This window comes from Camelina sativa, chromosome 13, assembly GCF_000633955.1.
Source record: "Camelina sativa cultivar DH55 chromosome 13, Cs, whole genome shotgun sequence".
NCBI lineage: Eukaryota > Viridiplantae > Streptophyta > Magnoliopsida > Brassicales > Brassicaceae > Camelina > Camelina sativa.
In genome coordinates, this window is record NC_025697.1 from 1,662,064 (window position 1) to 1,681,295 (window position 19,232).

At 38.9% G+C, this 19,232-nt stretch overlaps 5 protein-coding genes and 1 pseudogene across 5 annotated transcripts in view; 4 read left to right on the forward strand and 2 right to left on the reverse strand.

The window, feature by feature from the left end:
* LOC104734460 (phytol kinase 1, chloroplastic) overlaps positions 1 to 1,585 on the forward strand; it is a 4,089-nt gene extending 2,504 nt beyond the window's left edge. The window contains exon 6 of the mRNA XM_010454045.1: positions 1,237 to 1,585. Within this exon, the coding sequence (XP_010452347.1) occupies positions 1,237 to 1,423 (187 nt within the window). The 3' untranslated portion in view covers positions 1,424 to 1,585. The remainder of the gene's footprint in view (positions 1 to 1,236) is intronic.
* LOC104734461 (glycosyltransferase family protein 64 protein C5-like) lies at positions 2,495 to 5,552 on the forward strand. The gene is made up of 4 exons (XM_010454046.2): positions 2,495 to 3,032; positions 3,186 to 3,308; positions 3,436 to 3,603; positions 3,695 to 5,552. Exons 1-4 carry the CDS (start codon positions 2,742 to 2,744, stop codon positions 5,396 to 5,398), a joined length of 2,286 nt encoding a protein of 761 aa, XP_010452348.1. The 5' UTR covers positions 2,495 to 2,741; the 3' UTR covers positions 5,399 to 5,552.
* On the forward strand, positions 5,824 to 7,053 carry LOC104734462 (annotated as a pseudogene).
* On the forward strand, positions 12,187 to 15,196 carry LOC104734463 (3-phosphoinositide-dependent protein kinase 1-like). Its single transcript, XM_010454047.2, has 11 exons — positions 12,187 to 12,738; positions 12,867 to 13,047; positions 13,152 to 13,204; positions 13,300 to 13,401; positions 13,487 to 13,595; positions 13,712 to 13,790; positions 13,888 to 14,053; positions 14,128 to 14,262; positions 14,351 to 14,523; positions 14,648 to 14,870; positions 14,946 to 15,196. Exons 1-11 carry the CDS (start codon positions 12,559 to 12,561, stop codon positions 15,027 to 15,029), a joined length of 1,485 nt encoding a protein of 494 aa, XP_010452349.1. The 5' UTR covers positions 12,187 to 12,558; the 3' UTR covers positions 15,030 to 15,196.
* On the reverse strand, positions 15,247 to 16,474 carry LOC104734464 (uncharacterized protein HI_0077). The gene is made up of 3 exons (XM_010454048.2): positions 16,141 to 16,474; positions 15,804 to 16,034; positions 15,247 to 15,728 (listed from the first exon to the last, which is right to left on the reverse strand). The coding sequence occupies exons 1-3, from the start codon at positions 16,432 to 16,434 to the stop codon at positions 15,378 to 15,380; spliced, it is 876 nt and encodes a 291-aa protein (XP_010452350.1). The 5' UTR covers positions 16,435 to 16,474; the 3' UTR covers positions 15,247 to 15,377.
* On the reverse strand, positions 17,246 to 18,949 carry LOC104734465 (3-ketoacyl-CoA synthase 19-like). The gene has a single exon (XM_010454049.2). It carries the CDS (start codon positions 18,844 to 18,846, stop codon positions 17,452 to 17,454), a length of 1,395 nt encoding a protein of 464 aa, XP_010452351.1. The 5' UTR covers positions 18,847 to 18,949; the 3' UTR covers positions 17,246 to 17,451.

Below are 19,232 nucleotides of genomic sequence, written 5' to 3' on the forward strand. Positions count from 1 at the left end.
TGAATTTTCTCAAGTCGAGTTTTTGCAGTACTACTACTAATTAGAAACAGGAACGAGCCTAAATTTTTTTTTTTTTGTGAATTAGGCTTTTAGTATTGGATTTGTAAAAGTAAAAGAGTTGGTACCACTCTTATTATGACCAATCACTACAGTAGTGGTAGCTGAAGTGGACAAAAGCAAAGTGGTACAAAATTCTTACCGGTTTATGTGTTACCACTTTTTATAAAACCTCTTATCCGTAATCGCTTACCCCTAAAAAATAGCATATACCGTTCAATGTCACTTGCTAGATCCATATACTCTAAATTGATAATTTGATGTTGCTTTGTGTTAAGAAGTAAGAATAAGAAGGAAACAATTACTTTGATTCTCTCTATTCACTTTGTCTTAAAATTGCTTTTGGTGTGAGCAGAGGTTGAGCAGAAAGCTTGTGCATATACTGTCAGGTCTGCTTTTTGTACTGGCGTGGCCAATCTTCAGGTATTGCTTTAACTTCTCCATGTGTTAGTATATCTCTAAAACCTATAAAACTCGCAGCATTTTGATTTCTTATTTCTTCATCTTTAAGTTTAGCGGATCGAGCGAGGCTCGATACTTTGCTGCTTTTGTTCCGTTAGTGAATGGCTTAAGGCTTGTTATTAACGGACTATCCGTTTCCCCCAATTCTACGCTAATCAAATCAGTCACAAGAGAAGGGAGACCAGAGTATGTTTTTGTGTAGCTCTGATATTTTATTTCTCCAGCTCTTCTTGATTTTACAACAATCCTGCTGATGACTTTTGTTTTCAAACCAACACAGAGAGTTGCTTGAAGGTCCTTTATTCTACGTTCTAGCACTTCTTATGTCTGCAGTTTTCTGGAGAGAGTCTCCTATCGGTATGATCTCGTTGGCAATGATGTGCGGTGGCGATGGTAACTTTTTCTTACCTGTTAATCCCATATTTTGGGCTACACATTGGAATCTAATAGCCGCTCTAGAGAAAGTGTCTAAGTGCAAACATGATCAAAACGTATTTAATTATAGGAATAGCTGATATTATGGGACGTAAGTTTGGGTCAGCAAAGATACCTTACAACCCAAGAAAAAGCTGGGCAGGAAGCATCTCTATGTTCATCTTCGGCTTCTTCATCTCTATCGGGTAAAAACACAACCACCAAAATGTCTCCTTCATGATAATGAACAACTCTTAAAAGAACTGAGATGGCCTTTTTTGCAACTACTTTTGTAATTTGCAGATTACTTTACTATTACTCGAGTCTTGGGTACCTTAACATGAACTGGGAAACGACCTTCCAGAGAGTCGCAATAGTCTCAATGGTCGCCACGGTGGTCGAGTCTCTACCCATCACCGATCAAGTAGACGACAACGTTTCGGTTCCTCTGGCTACTATTTTAGCTGCTTATTTATGTTTCGAATATTAATTAGATTAATCCCCTCATATATAAACCTACGTCGACGAGACGACCTACAAATGTTGCCACAGACCACAGTTATGCTACAAGTTGTATAGATTTTACCTCTGCCATTTACATTACAATTCAACTTAAGATTCATAAATCATAGCTAATCTGATTTTTGGGTTAGGAGTGTTCGGTACATAGAAAACAAAAATGAACCATGGTGTGAATTTTCTAGAAAAAAATGGGGTATTGAGATTTCCTTTTTTAAGAAATACTATAGTGATGATGATGATGATATCAATGTAATGTATCCCGAATCAAGAAAAAGATACCTAACAACAACTATTGCGACTTTGTGACTCACGAGAGGTTAATTAGCATTGATGCATTGTTGACGATTTACGATATGTTTTGGTAGTTCTCAATGAAAAAAAAAAAAAACAATAAAGGAAAATTTCTTTCAAATTCAAACACACATACGGTACAAAATTTTAGGAAACTTTTTTCTATATACAGTACTGTGCATGAAATATTGAAATCTAAAATGCAATGTTCCAAATCAATGAATGCATTTTATGATGAGAAAGAAAAATCTGTCTTTGAAAACTATTTTGTTGTTACCTAATAATTGATCCATGATTCAAATTGTTTCCGTAAATAGATCAATATCGGGTAGATCTGATTTCAATTATTAAGACACGAAGACAGTAAAAGCAAATATATTTTGCCAAAAAGATGAATTCAATATCTTCTTTCAAAGGAAATTGACCTTAATCTGAGTCATTCACCACAGATCACATAAAATCTTAATCTTAATTCCAAGACTGATTAAAATTAAAGCGTTAAAATTAAATGCATATCTCATAGTATCCAATGTAAACTTATTTGTAATTATCTCATTATTGGAGAAATTAAACCGGACAAAATACTGACGAAAACCCGAAGCGGCCGGTTCTGGTTTCCACGCGTGTAGCGGTAGGTTTACACGTGTCACTACGAAAAAAGCAAACCAAAGGGGTATTCTGGTAAATTCAACAAACATGCCAAGTAACGTTTTCGCTTCTGCATTAACACACACACTCGTCACCTTTTATAGTTTCCTCTGCACCGCAGCGAGAGAGATGATGAGAGAAGAGAGATCTCTCTTTCTGTAAACCTTAAATGGGAATAGATATTTGTAATTAAGGAATTTAATTACTAAATTTTGAATTCATAAATACCAAAAAAAAATCGAAAAACAGAGAGAAAAAAAGAAATAAAAATAAAATCTCTACGGCGATATTTACACGGCTAAGCCGCCGAGGAGGAGGAGGAAGATAATAAAATCGTTTTTCCGATAATGGAAGAGACGGCGGAGAACGTTGCTGCTGCTGCTGCTTCGGGTCACAACAAGCATCACCACCGTTACAGATATCGAAGCTCCGGGAGGCGTTTCCTGTTCTTCGCTTCCTGTTTTGGGTTTTACGCTTTGGTTGCCGTGACGTACGCGTGGTTCGTATTTTCTCCGCATATCGGCCGTACGGATCATGTATCGTCGTCTTCGCTAGGTTGCACAGAGGATAATGAAGGTTCATGGTCCATTGGTGTTTTCTATGGTGATTCTCCCTTCTCTCTCAAACCAATCGAATCCGTAAGTTTCTCTAATTTTTGTTTTCTCAATTTTTTGTTTTTGTTTTTTTGCCTTAGGTCACAGGTAATAGTTTCCATCTAGGGTTCATAATTTTTTTTAGGGATTTTACGACATTGTGTTTCTGATGAGTTTGGGTGATTTAAAAAAAAACAGATCAATGTATGGAGGAACGGGAGTGGAGCATGGCCTGTGTCTAATCCAGTTTTAACATGTGCCTCCCTCACCAATTCTGGTCTTCCAAGCAACTTTGTAGCTGACCCTTTTCTTTATGTACAGGTACCCTTTGTATATATAATCCTGATCCTTGAACCCTTTTGTTTCTTCAATTGATCATAAAGCAGAGGAACTACATAATTTTTATTTTCTTGTGAGTCTGATTTTGGGTGAATGTGGGTTCAAACAGGGTGATACTCTATACCTCTTCTTCGAAACTAAAAACCCCATTACAATGCAAGGGGATATAGGAGTCGCAAAAAGTATTGATAAAGGAGCTACTTGGGAAACTCTTGGTATAGCATTGGATGAGGCTTGGCACTTGTCTTTTCCATTCGTCTTCAATTACAACGGAGAAGTAAGATATATTCAGTTGCATGCTGTTGTTTCAGATCATTCCTGTATCTTGAAAATTTTACCTTACTTTTTTTTGATTGTTGGTTTAAAAGATATACATGATGCCGGAGAGTAACGAGCTAGGACAGCTTAATCTATACCGTGCTGTGAACTTTCCCTTGAGTTGGAAGCTGGAGAAAGTTATCATGAAAAAGCCGCTTGTTGATTCGACTATAATCCATCACGAAGGAATCTATTGGCTGTTTGGATCAGATCACAGTAGCTTTGGGACAAAGAAGAATGGACAATTGGAAATTTGGTACAGCAACTCTCCTCTTGGCACATGGAAACCACACAAGATGAATCCTATCTATAATGGTAAAAGAAGTGTTGGTGCAAGAAATGGAGGCAGAGCGTTTTTACACGACGGTAATCTCTATCGTATTGGTCAAGATTGTGGTGAAAACTACGGCAAAAGGATACGCATTTTCAAGGTTGAGGTTATTTCCAAGGAAGAGTACAGAGAAGTTGAAGTCCCTTTCTCTTTGGAAGCGTCGGATAAAGGTAAAAATTCTTGGAACGGAGTTAGGCAGCATCATTTCGATGTGAAACAGCTAAGTTCTGGTGAATTCATTGGTCTTGTTGATGGTGACCGTGTAACTTCAGGCGATCTGTTTCATCGGGTTATTCTCGGTTATGCCTCTCTTGCAGCTGCTATTTCCGTGGTTCTATTACTTGGTTTTTTGCTTGGGGTTGTGAACTGCATTGTTCCATCTACCTGGTGCATGAACTACTATGCGGGCAAAAGAACCGATGCACTCCTGAATCTGGAAACCGCGGGTTTGTTCTCAGAAAAGTTAAGGCGGATTTGTTCTCGCTTGAACCGAGTACCACCTTTTCTCAGAGGATTCGTGAAGCCTAATTCCTCCATGGGAAAATTTACTCTCGGTGTCATAGTCCTTGTAGGACTTTTCCTCACATGTGTAGGCATCAGATACATATACGGTGGGAGCGGAGCCGTTGAGCCTTACCCATTCAAAGGTCACTTGTCTCAGTTCACGCTAGCAACTATGACTTACGATGCTCGTCTCTGGAATCTGAAAATGTACGTTAAGCGTTACTCTCGTTGTCCTTCTGTCAAAGAGATAGTTGTCATTTNAATAGTTGTCATATGGAACAAAGGACCACCTCCTAAACTGTCAGAGCTAGACTCTGCCGTGCCAGTCAGAATCCGAGTCCAGAAGCAGAATTCTCTGAACAACAGGTTCGAGATCGATCCGCTGATTAAAACCCGAGCGGTTCTTGAGCTTGACGACGATATAATGATGCCTTGTGATGACATCGAAAAAGGGTTTAGAGTTTGGCGTGAGCATCCGGAGAGACTGGTGGGATTCTACCCGCGTTTTGTTGATCAAACCATGACTTATAGCGCAGAGAAGTTTGCGAGAAGTCATAAAGGATACAATATGATTCTCACTGGAGCAGCGTTTATGGACGTTCGCTTTGCCTTTGATATGTATCAATCGGAGAAAGCGAAACTCGGTCGGGAATTTGTAGACGAGCAGTTTAATTGTGAAGACATTTTGCTCAATTTCTTGTACGCGAATGCAAGGGGATCAGGAAAAGCTGTGGAGTATGTGAGACCGTCTTTGACAACAATTGACACTTCGAAATTTTCAGGTGTAGCTATTAGTGGAAACACGAACCAACATTACAAAAAGAGAAGCAAGTGTCTCCGGCGATTCTCCGATTTGTATGGAAGTTTGGCTGATCGAAGATGGGAATTTGGTGGGAGAAAAGACGGGTGGGATTTGTAGAACAGTAGTGTTACTTGTAGGGCAAGTTAGTAGTTCCCCAATTAAATTAATGGGAGTTTCAAAATTATGAATCCATAGCCCTTTCTTAATATATAATTTCACTTTGGTTGTTGTGTTTATTGTAGAATGTAACCTTAGCCTTTTTTTTCGTTCATATCTTTGTTAGAAACTGGTGTGGTGGAATCGATAAGGATTATCTGATTTAATTCATAATTGAATAAGCTTCACAGAATAAGATTAGGAAATTTGTACCCAAAAGAAAGAGGAAAATTTAAAGACGACTCAAAAAACAAATCCGACCGGAAAAAGGAATGCCTCACTCTATATATATACACGCACACCTAAGCAACAAATCACAATACACAAACGTAACTAATCATAAGTCATAACTTAAAGCAACAAATCTCTCATCCTTCTCTAGCTTAATGTCTACGACAAAAACATTATCGCTTCTGGTGCTTCTACTCTTCGTGTCCCTTGTTCACGCCACAGATCAATGTCCGTTCAATTCCATCTACCAATTCGGTGACTCCATCGCCGACACCGGAAACCTAATTCGTACCGGTCCTGTCGGAGCCAGATCTCACGCTGCAAACTACCCATACGGTCAAACATACTTCCACCAAGCCACCGGTCGTCTCTCCAACGGACTGCTAATGATCGATTACTTGGCACGCAGGCTTGATCTTCCATTCCTAAACCCTTACCTCAACGGAAACACAACGTCTTCGTCTTTTAAGAACGGTGTTAACTTCGCCGTCTCGGGAAGCACAGCACTCAACAGCTCCTTCTTCGCCGCGAGAAACCTCCACGTTCCGGCAACAAACACTCCTCTCTCCACACAGCTCGCTTGGTTCAAGACTCATCTAAGTTCCACGTGTCAAGGCCCTTCTTCGGATTGCTTGAAACAGTCGCTTTTCATGATGGGTGAGATAGGAGGCAACGACTACAACTACGGGTTCTTCCAAGGCAAACCCATGGAAGAGATTAGAAGCTACATACCACATGTGGTTGGAGCCATCACAGCCGCAGCTAGAGAGGTGATCCGAGCGGGTGCGGTTAACGTGGTCGTCCCAGGAAACTTTCCGGTGGGATGTTTTCCGATTTATTTGACGTCTTTTCCAGTGAAGGATCCAAAAGCTTACGACGACAAAGGTTGCCTGAAGCATCTCAACGAATTCGCCATGGATCACAATAACCAACTCCAAGAAGCTATAGCTTCTTTGAGAAAAGAGTTTCCCAATGTGGCTATCGTCTACGGAGATTACTACAACGCGTTTCAATACGTTCTACGTAGTGAAGGATTCGACAAGAGTATGGCTTTGAAATCGTGTTGCGGGATCGGTGGAGCTTACAACTACGACGGAAAGAGACCATGCGGAGCAGCGGGAGTGCCGGTGTGTCAGAATCCAAACAAGTTTATAAGTTGGGACGGAGTGCACTTGACTCAAAAGGGTTATAGATTCATGTCCAAGTTCTTGAACAATCAGATTCTTTCACAGACCAAGTGTTCTAGGGCCTAATCAGGAGTGTGCGTGTTCTTTAGTTTTCTCCTTAGTTATTTAATACCAGCAGTTTTTGTGTTATTTTGTGTAAACCTCGATACCCTTAAATCTTTGGTATTTGGTTTATTACGATTGTAACAACACTTTTTTTTTTACATAAGTGACTTGAACCAAACTTATAAACAAATAAAACGTTGTCCAGTATTCTCAACGTCTACTCAAACACAATCGTAATCCAAATTCAGATGCAAACACAGCCAGGGCCGGCCCAAATTTTTTATATGCCTAAAGAAAAAAAAAATTGGCCAACTAAAAAAACACCAGAAAAATAAAAATGCTAAAAATGCTAAAAATTTACCACTGCACCATTAAACATTTACAAAAGTGATGCCCCAAAAACCGTTAATAAATATTGCTGCCTAAAGCTCTTGTTTTACGAGCTTCAGCTCCGGGCAAACCCTGAACACAGCATATCTAATTGACTTCGTAGAGAAAAAATAAAGCAATATTTCTTATGTATTATTTCGTCGTCTCTTGTTCTTGATGACTGATGAGGCAAAGAGTCTTTCTAGTAGGCTTTGGCATGTACGTTTTAAATTTGGGTTTTTAACTTTTGGGAAAGGACGACTTGTATTGGGCTTAAATGTTTTAGGGTCGTGCGTGTTTGTACAATACACAAACAATGACAGTCTACATTGAAAACAAGCAATAGCAGAGAAGAATTGAACAATTTTTAGTAACATTTTTTTTTCTTCTTCTTTCTGGTAATCAATGTTAATTTTTCAGTAACATAATTTAAAGAACAATTAATTTACAGCATGTCCTTAACTAGCCTTGGGCAAAAAAACCGGACCCGAGCACCCGAACCTAAACCGACCCGAAAAACCCAGTTTCGGGTAGGTTCGGTTTTATGCGTTTTATACCATTGGTTCCTATATATGTGTACCCGTGGTTATGGTTCGGTTTCGGTTTTTATCCGATACCCGATAGGGTAACCCGAAAACCCGAAACGTTAAACATACTCGATCTATACGGCTATTAAACTTGGGCGGCACCGATGTATATGAGCAATTAGGGTTAGGCAGGATTGTCGATTGAGTTTCCTTCTAGTCTCGATTATCGAAGTTTTTGTTGCCTTTCTTTAATTCTAATTGTCTATGGTCAATATATTATCAAATGCAAACCTGGAAACCCTTACTCAAACCATTCAATCTTCGGTGGTCACTTCTCCACCTTCCGCCTTGTCAACAAACCAATCAGAGGTAAATTCCACCACCACCGTCTCTTATTGTGTTTCATTTTCTATTTTTGATTCAAACCAAATCTAATCAATGAATGATGACTTTAGTCTTAATCGAGTTTTATATATCGATGTTTGGGTTATGAATCATGTTAGAATTAGATGTTGGATTTCTGGGTATTGGATTTTGTAATCTGTAATTATGTATGGTTTTGTCTCATATTAGAATTAGATGTTGTAGTAGTCTAAGTGTCTAACTTGTTTGATTCTCGATCTTTCCTCATTTTGTTTTCAAAACTCAAAAATCAAAATCAAATACTCAAATGTGGAGACTTTGATTCATTAGTTTGTGACTTTGTGACACAAAATCTTTCTGTCTTGTGACTGTGTTTTCTTTTAAACTTTGCTTTGCTGTTCTAGACTTCCAATTCTACAGATTAATGTCTCTGAATCTCTGATTTTCATTTTGTCTTATAACTTGTACTATTTTAGACTTGTAGTTCTAACTTAACGCTTTGTGCCTTGTGAGTTGTGACTGTTTTATTTAAAACTTCTACTTTTCTAGTTCCACGTATTAATGTCAGTGATTTTCATGTTGATGCAGATGGCTTCTTGTGATAATCCAGCAAACAATGATGATCTGATGATAGATGTAACAGATGATGATGATGATGTTCAAACGCCCATCTCTAGAAAGACAAGAAAGGGGAAAGATAACAAAACTGAGGGTAGTGGTTCTAAGTTAATAAAGAAGACAAGATCTAGGGTTTGGGAACACTTCACCAGACATGCAACAAATCCGGACAAGTGCAACTGCAATTACTGTAAGAAAGAAATGGCTTGTCCAACCAAGTCTGGAACCTCCACTCTGAAGAGTCATATAAAAAAAACCTGCAAAGCATACAAGGTATGGCCGAGTGCTAATCAAGACAAAACTCAAACTGTGTTTACTCCTGATAGTGGTGGTGGCAGTTTAATTGTTAGTAAGGTTTCTGAATCAATCTTTAGAGAGGCTGTTAATGAGATGTTGGTTATAGGGGAACTACCATTGTCTTTTGTAGAGAGTTTAGCTTTTCGACATTTCTGCTCTAAGGTTCAGTTGTATAAGCCTCATTCTCGGAGAACAGCCACAAGAGACATATATGAGATGTATGTCACAAAGAAAGCAGCTATGAAGAAGATTTTAGGACAGAACAAGCAGAGATTGTCACTGACGACAGATATTTGGGTTGCTCCGACTACTGGAGCAAGCTACATGGTAACAACGGCCCATTTTTTTGATGTTATGTGGAGGTTAAGGAAGATGATCATAGGATTCAAGAGTGTTGATGATCATAAAGATAGTACGATTTTCTAAGGTTCTGCTTGATTGTTTGGCTGAGTGGGATATAAAGAGAGTTTTTTGCATCATTGTGGACAATGCTACAACTAATAGTTCAGCGATGAGGAAATTCAAGGAAGCAATGAAACAGATTGGAGATGATTCAATGGTCTTGAAAGGTGAATGTTTGCATTTGATATGTGCTAATCATATTTTGAATTTGATTGTGAAGGAGGGTATGCAAGAGATAGATAGCAGTGTGTCTGCAATTCGAAATGATATTCAATATGTGAGGTCTTCAACAAACAGACTCAAGTCGTTTTACTTCCGAGTTGACACAGGAAAGATCAAAAGAGGAAGCCTCCCTTTAGATGTGAAGACAAGATGGAATTCAACTTACCTAATGTTAGAGCAAGCTCTAAAGTTCAGACTGGCATTTGAGAAGATGGAAGCTGAAGATAAACCCTACAATGATTATTTTCAGGAAAAGGTGGATGGAAAGAAAAGGATTGGACCACCAACTAGAGATCATTGGGATGAAGTTGAGAGGTTGGTTCAGATTCTCATCATTTTTTACAAGTCTACATTGGTTCTTTCAACTTCAACTAGTGTTGCCTCTCATAAAATCTACAATGAGATAGTCACCATTACTAAAACCATTACGGCGTTAAGTGTTAGTTCTGGAGTTGAGGAAAAACTGCAGACGAAAGCTTCAGCTATGTTAGATAAGTTAGGGAAGTATTGGGATCCATTTGGGGATAAGGTGGAAATGAACAAACTGTTGATAGTGGCTACTATTTTTGATCCTAGGAAGAAGATGAGATATTTGAAGCTCTGTTTTGATACACTCTACGACGAAAATACTGCAGAAGCTACTCATCTATATGATTCAGTCAACATGATCTTGAAGGATCTCTATGATGAGTATAGCAGTTCAGTGATTAGAACTACTAGTGGATCATATTCTCAATCTCAGTCTCAATCACAACAAGGACTAGGAGGATATCAGTCTCAAGAGCAAGTTGGAAGTGGATTCACTGAGAGAACAGTTCTTGGTAATCGTGTTGGCTATGAAACAATGGACAGTGTATGGAATGAGATTGTTATGGAAACAGGAATTCACAATTCAGCTAATGAGATGGAGATTTACTTGAAAGAAAATGTGGAGAAACCAACTCTTATAAGTGGTGTAGAGTATGATTTGCTATCATGGTGGAAAGTCAATAGTGGAAAGTTTTCGGTTCTATCTCTAATAGCTAAGGATATACTTGCTATGCAAGTGTCATCGATAGGTTCAGAATCTGCATTCAGCACAAGTGGAAGAGTTCTAGATTCATGCAGAAGCTGTTTGACAGATTACACGATTGAAGTCTTGATGTGTACTGAGCAATGGTTAAAATGTGAAGTTAATATCAATGAAAGAGGAGTCTCAACCATTCAACAAATGCTTGCTGAATTAGAGTTGCAAGATGAGCTTATGAGAGGTAATTATCGATTCTTATAGTTCTGATTTCTGAGTTATACTTCACAAATTATGATTTCTATTTTCTAACCTTGTTTTGTTTATGTTCTTTGATAGAGTTTGAACCTGGTTTCATTTTCAACGAATGCATTTGAAAGATCAGTAGAAAAACTGATCGAGGGAGTGAGCTACTAAGGTATTATACACTCGAGTCTTGACTATTGTTCTCTCTATCTACCAATGGATTAATATTGTTCTTTGGTTTTTATTGTATTAGGTCCAGAAGGAGAGCAAAATCAAGTCATCATTGTGTTTTGTTTTCAAGTTTCCTACTATTTGTTTTGATGTTTTCCATAGTCCTAGTCTCCTATACTTGGATTTGTTGTTTTCTCAAGAATTTGAAAACTTTTTTCTAGTTTCTGCTATCTAGTATTGTTTCTCCCATTTGTATGACTTGGAATGTTGGTTTCATGGATGAATTCTATTAGTATTATCTATTGACTATTGAGTATTGTGTCAAATTTGCAGGAATAATTGCTAGTACTTGTGTTGTGTAATGTGTAGTATCAATCTGCAGGTCACTTAGTCTCGGGTATAAACCAAAAATTTCCGGTTTTCGGGTAGAATCGGGTAGAAAGTAGTATATTTGGGTAGCCATAAACCGAACCGATATAGAACCGATTTTTCCGATCCCGAACCGACCTGAACCCGAGAAAACCCAACTCGAACCAAAACCAATTTTTTATATTTACCCTATCGGATGCTAAAGTCCTATACCCGATAACCCGAACCCGATCGGGTTTTATCCGAACCCGAACCTGAAACCCGAATGCCCAAGGCTATCCTTAACTAGCAATAACTTGGAAATAGAACTAGCACAAAGCCACAACAACCATAATGAATGCTATATCTACTGATAGATACGATAACTATAGTAGTATCAAATTAAAACATTAACAAATATATTGTAGTTAGAATAAATTAAAATTTTAAAATTAATGGATGATGTCAACCGAAGTTGATGTAACAAAATTTTCACAAATGAAACCTCCTAAAAGAAGCCTAGTAATGAGTGATAGCATCGGTTATTGAATCGAACGAATCATTGCAAAGATCCAAAATTTGCCAAACAAAAAAAAAAAAAAAAAAAAAAAAAAGTCTCTATCAAAGTGATCAACAACAAATCCTATCCTTGAAAACAATATTTTTCAAATTAAAATAATATTTTAACTAAAAAGATTGAAACAAAAAAAACTAAAAAGAAGATGAAGAAGAAGTGAAGACGACGACGAAGAAGAAAGAAGTGAAGAAGTGTCACATCTCTCTCTCTCTCTGCATCAGCTCCATAAAAGTTCCCACATTTCTCTTCCCAATATTCTTTCTTTAATCGAGAGATATATAATTATTCGAGAAATTTCGAAATCGGAACCCACACCAGGCCACCACCACCGGTCACAAAAAAAAGCTTCCTTCTTTCAAAACCAGGAATCGCCAGCATTCTCTCTACAGATCCAACGGTTCTCTGTGCAATCGATTCTTCTCGCTGGTTTTTGATTTGTGGGATTGCTTAATCTAATGGGTCTTCTTATCGAGATGTATATGAAGAAGAAGAGATAAATAATTAAAAGGGATATGTTTTTGGCAATGGAGAAAGAATTTGATTCAAAGCTTGTTCTTCAAGGGACCTCCTCATCTTCCAACGGTGCCAATGTTTCCAGAAGCAAGAGCTTCTCCTTTAAAGCTCCTCAAGAAAATTTCTCCAGCCATGATTTCGAATTCGGCAAGATCTATGGCGTTGGCTCTTACTCTAAGGTTTCTTTTTTTCGAACTCCTCCCTATTATAGGCAATGTGGCTTTTGATTCCTCTCAATGTGGTGTGAAATTGGAAAGGGTTGTTTTTTTTTTGACCCCTGTGGGTGGATGGATGATTCTTAAATCAGGTTGTTAGGGCAAAGAAGAAGGAAACTGGAACTGTTTATGCCTTAAAGATTATGGACAAAAAGTTTATCACCAAGGAGAATAAAACTGCGTATGTCAAACTCGAAAGGATTGTTCTTGATCAACTTGAACATCCTGGGATCATTAAGCTTTTCTTCACGTTTCAAGACACTTCCTCACTATGTTGGTATTTCTAATTCACGTGTAACATTCTTGTGCTTTTCTAGTAATTAATTGATCTTTTTTGTTTTGTTTTTGCGTGTCTTCTCTGTATGGTTTTTTGGTAGATATGGCTCTTGAATCTTGTGAAGGTGGTGAGCTTTTCGACCAAATAACCAGAGTAAGATGGACTCAGACTCTTGGGAGATTGTTTCTTGGTATTCAGTGTTGTGGGAATTTGACACACAATTGTGGTTCCTTTCTTTTTGTGTGCAGAAAGGTAGGCTATCGGAGGATGAAGCTCGGTTCTACACTGCAGAAGTTGTGGATGCTCTTGAGTATATACATAGTATGGGACTGATACATCGAGATATTAAGGTAGCTCCTCCTCTTTTGAATATCTTCTCTTCGCTTTTATGACCCCAACAGTGGCTGAGCTAAGTGTTTATCCTTGAAATGGTAGCCTGAGAATCTGCTGCTGACTTCAGATGGGCACATTAAGATTGCGGATTTTGGTAGTGTAAAGCCGATGCAAGATAGCCGGATCACAGTACTACCTAACGCAGCCTCTGGTAATATGACCGTCTAAAATCCTTTCTCGTATTTCTGAGCTTAAGGCAGTGCTTATCGATAATTATTGTCAGATTCTGGTTTAAGCCTCTCTCTGTAAAACTGGTGACGTATACAGACGATAAAGCATGCACTTTCGTCGGGACTGCTGCATATGTTCCTCCAGAAGTTCTCAACTCCTCTCCCGCAACTTTCGGGTGAGAGTTTTTGGTTTTCTTAAGTAACCTATTTGGTTTTGTGGATTACAATGTCTCTTACTTTGAACAATTTCCTTGGTACTATGTGGAACACCAGAAATGATCTCTGGGCTCTAGGCTGCACTCTCTACAAGATGCTTTCAGGGACTTCTCCATTCAAAGACGCAAGTGAATGGCTGATTTTCCAAAGAATTATAGCCAGAGATATAAAGTTCCCAAATCATTTTTCAGAAGCAGCAAGAGACCTCATCGACCGGTTGCTGGTAAGATACATCAAAAGCCATTGTCACCAATCAGATGATATGGCTGTAACTCTTTTACTGTGAGATTTTCTCAGGATCCTGATCCAAGCAGAAGACCAGGTGCTAGTTCAGAAGGTTATACTGCTCTTAAGAAACATCCTTTCTTTACTGGAGTTGACTGGAAGAATCTTCGGTCTCAGAGTCCTCCAAAACTAGCCCCAGATCCTGCGGTATACCTCCTCCTCCTAATTGTAATGCCTTTTCTATTATCCTCTTGTTAGTTTATTTATTCAGTTTTTTTTGTTATATCTGATGCAGTCTCAAACAGCATCTCCCGAGAGGGATGACGCACATGGTTCTCCGTGGAACCTGACACATATTGGAGATTCTTCAGCCACACAGAACGACGGACACGGTGCACCTTCTACAGCTCCTGAATCATCGGGTTCCATAACACGGCTTGCTTCCATAGACTCTTTTGACTCGAGATGGTGAGGGCAATCAGGCTTTCTTGTTCCTCTGTTTTCTGGGCTGTTCCCCAGTTTAGTGCTCCTGAAACTAATTCAGCTAGACAATCTGCTAAACATTTTTCTTTGGTGAACATTTGGTTAACAGGCAACAGTTTCTAGACCCGGGAGAATCGGTTCTGATGATATCAGCCGTGAAGAAGCTTCAGAAAATAACGAGCAAGAAGGTGCAGCTAATACTCACCAACAAACCCAAGCTGATCTATGTCGACCCGTCAAAGCTAGTAGTGAAAGGGAACATCATCTGGTCTGATAACTCAAATGACCTCAACGTTCAAGTGACTAGCCCTTCTCATTTCAAGATTTGCACGGTACTCATCATTTCCCTAGTTATCTCACCACCAAAGACATGAAACTTTAATTGTGACTCTTCTTGAATTCTGCAGCCGAAGAAGGTTTTATCATTTGAAGACGCAAAACAGAGAGCTTTGGTGTGGAAAAAGGCAATTGAGACTCTTCAGAACCGCTGAGACAAACTCCCCTGAAGAATGTTTCTATTGATTCTCTGTTTGTGTTTCGTTTTCGTTATTTAAACTGACCAAACTCCATACTTCAGATGTTTAAGGACCACTTCCACATTCCACAACTTAGCAGACACAAAAAGAGAGCTTTGAATTGAAAAGCTGTTTTTTGAATCCTTTATAAAGATCAAACGAATGTATTTTAAAGATAAAGTTACATGTGATATTGATTTCAAGAATGAGTACTCCTTGGTAAAAAAAACTCAAATCAATGGTTACAGTGTTGGAAAGTTGCAGATTACAAACAAAACAAGTATGCAAGAACAAAAAAAGGGAAAAAAACTTGTTGGGATTTTGCTAGGCAGTGCTCTCTTTGACAGCAAGAGGTTCATACCACTGAGGACCAAAGCCAGCAGCTTTTCTTGCTTCAGCATTAAAAGGCGGTTTCAACGGCCCTCTGAAATGCTCTCTTACTACCGAATGAAACTTCTTGATTATCTCTTCACTGCTTTCATCTGATTCTATGCTGGTGATGGTGCATTCTGGATGCTTGGACCGTTCACATAGATACTTAAACCATTTGACCCCAGCTGCACAGTGAGTGATTTCTTCAGGATACACAACTTTCTCAAGTAAATCTGCAGTCTCGTGATCGCCTCCGTTCCTAAACCGAGATATGGTAGTAGGCAGTACATCAAGCCCTCTAGCCTGCAAAAACATAGTAATATCAGTAACTTCGAGACTCAAAAACGAACTAAAAGAAGTTGAAATGGGGTTACTCACCTCGTGAACGCAATGCTCTATAGCCAAACGAGCCAAAAGATCCTGAGATGTGGAGGTAGCAGAGTCCCAAAGACCGTCATGAGCAGGCAATGCACCGTAAGTAGAACCAATTTCTTCAAGCCGAGCTGCAAGCAAAGTGAAGTGACGGCCTTCATCCTGAGCAACGAGAACAAAATCCGTAAAGAAGTCTCTAGGCATCTTCTCTTGCTTACCAAAACGAGCAATTATATCCTGCAAGATTATAATATATAACATTCACCAGAATCATCATCATCAAATTCAAAACCTTTAAAGATACAAATCAGAGTTCAAAAAAATCAAAAGGTCCTTTTTTTACCCAAGATAAGTCAATAGCCCAGCTTTCAGTATGAACGAGACTATGAACAATGGCTTGCCTGCTCTGTAAGCTACCAGCTCTTCCTAGCTTCGGCATCAAACTTGGAGACACCAGTTTCATCGGAAGTCGAGCCGGCCTGTCCGGGACAGAGAGATCGACGGTTGGATCGTAGGTTTCGGCTATTTCACCTTGGAGCCATTTGACGGCAATCGAATCGCCAAGCTTGGCTTTTTCGAACGGGTCCGATGTGTTTAGAACCCTAATCGCCGATTCAACTAGGGTTTCGCTCTCCATCTCTCGGCTTTTCCCGGCGGCGAGATGTGTTCGAAGAAAAAATAAAATATTTCAACGACCCAGAGCGAGTATATATCACGCGCTACACATGGCGCGTTGATAAGTCTCGTCATAATCTAACTCATTAATTAATGAGACTTTTTAATTTGTCCTTTTTTAATCCTTTCGGAAAATATATACTGCAATTAGGAGCAAAGTGTAACATGCATGCATTACTGATTAGTGAATGTAACATTTTATTAGTTTCTTGAAATTTAAAATATATTTTGAAATTTTGAGTCTCAACTCTTAAATATAACATTAAATATATATATATGTGTATATATATGTAGTGACATAAGATAGTAAACTATTTTAAGAGCAAATTAACACAAACTGTGTTCTAATTATGTTCCCTTAATCTTGTAGTAGAATCGGTAGGAGTAGGACCACAGGGTTTTCTATTTTTATGAAAGGCTCCACAATCTAACAATAAAACTGATTTTGCATTCAAAGGTAATGTCAGAGTGTTTGATACATCAATATATATATGTGTGTGTAGTGTAAAATGTAAATATACAGTAGAAGACAATGTGATAAATCAATTACAATCTGTGAACACACATGAAATTTATTGCTGTTCTTACTCATAAATGGGTAAGCCTAGCCACAACAATAATACAAATCTGACAGAGTAAATGCAGCAACTTGACTTGAGTACACAATCTCTTTGTTACTGTTCGTAAAATATCGACTTCTATATCAATTGGTCGTTACTTGTCAAATCCACAATCAATTTGTCAAATATATAATACATTTTAAAAAAGTACCGTCAATTAAACATGCTTATATTTATTTCAAAGTTTAAATTGATAACAAAAAGTATCAGTCGTCGTCGACTATATCAACTTGTCAACATATTCCAAATAATCCAAACTTCGAAATAACGCCTAATAAAGAAACATTTCTTATAATAATCAATTGATTGCTTAATATATATTATAAAAATAAAATGTTACTCTCTCTGCTTACTTGTGATCAATCAACACGAACAAAGCTCATAGTATCGTCGTTGATCCAATCATACTTCTCTACGAAAGGATTAGGGATGCTCGATAGCTCCGGATATCGATCGATCGAATCTTCCCAAACATTCTTATCACCAAGATCCTTGAGAACCTCCCAAACACAATTATTGGACTCGAATCCAGCTCCCATACTCATCATCAGTATCTTATGACCTTTCTTTAATCTATTCTTAGCTTCCATGTAACCAAGAACATACCATAAACCACCTGAAGACGTGTTCCCGAACCTATGAAGCGCCATTCTCGCTGGCTCGATGTCGAACTCTGTGAGCCCTAAGCTTTTTCCGACTCCTTCTATAATCGCTCTTCCTCCGGGGTGAATACAGAAATGTTGCAACCCTGTTTTTAGGTTTAGACCTATCCCCGAGCTCCCGGGTTCTCTTTTCCTGGTGATTCTTCTTTTAACCGCACGGACTATCGCGTAGCGGATCAGTTCCTTGATGGGCAAGACTCTAGGGAGGAGAACTTGGAGGTTCTTGGTTAGGGCTCGACCGGCTGCTTTTTTTAGGTGTTTGGTTAAGAGAAAGCCTGGATGACCATCTCCGTCCTCCATTTGTATGCAGCACGAGTAGGCCTCGTCGTCTGCACCCACATGGGCACGGACCACTGTCACAAGCTTCATCAAAGCCCGGTTCTTGAACCGAGCTGCGTTGGTTAATAGAACAGAGCTTCCTCCTGCACGGAAGAGACAGTTTGAGAGCATCATGGACCTATCTCTACCGCAGTACCAGTGAGGACCCATTGTCTCGGTGCTGACCACGAGTGCGATAGCATTTTTACGAGTTTCGAAAATCCTTTGCACGATATCTATCGAGATAACGCTCGCGCTACACCCTAGTCCCGAGAGGTTGAAGGATCTGATGTCTTCCCTCATCTTGTATCTGTTGATGACTCGTGAGGTTAGAGAAGGAGATGGAGCGAAGAGTGAGACGTTGACGACGAGGATGTCGATGTCGGAAGGAGAGACTAAGCCTTTAGTCTTCTGAAAAAGCTTGTCGAGAGTGTCGAACATGATCTCGTCCATTTCGGAGTGAGCGTCGCGGAGAGTAGGAGAGTCTTCTCTGCCTTCAAGCACGTTTCTTGGGCCGTACGTTTCCTCTCCTATCCCGGAACTAGCCATTGTACGGAGGAGAAACCTATACTCTTCAAGACCCAAGTTCTTGTTTCGTTGAACGACCTTAGCACAAGTCTCGGTGTCGAGTTTTCTCTCGTCCATGCCCTTGTAACACTCGTAGTGAAGCATGAAGCAGTTTCTTTGGTTTCTTCTTTTGTAAACAAACTTGAAGATGTAGAAAACGAAGAGAGTGGAGAGTAGGAACAGAGAAGGGAGTGAGAAGAGCTCCATGGAAGAAACAGAGAAAGCAAGTGAGAGAGAAAGAGAGTGTGTGAAAGTGTTATGTTTTCAAATTGTGTCGTAGTTGGAGGAAATGTACGGATTTTATAGAGTTAGTGATATGTTCAGGTTTTGTCTACTTTTCTTTTCTACACCCGTTGTAAATTGCTTTTGTCATTCACCTATTAACTCCACTATACCAACTACTTTTTATTTATTTGAAAATTAGTTTTTAGTTTGCGTAAAAAAAACAAAAAAAAAATCAAACATATATACGTGTTGGTATGATCATTTCATTTTTATATTGGCAATATATGATTTTAGATGAATTTCAAGTTTAAACATTGTAGGATCTTTGGTGCTAGGTATACTGCAAAGATCAACTCCTTAAAATTGGT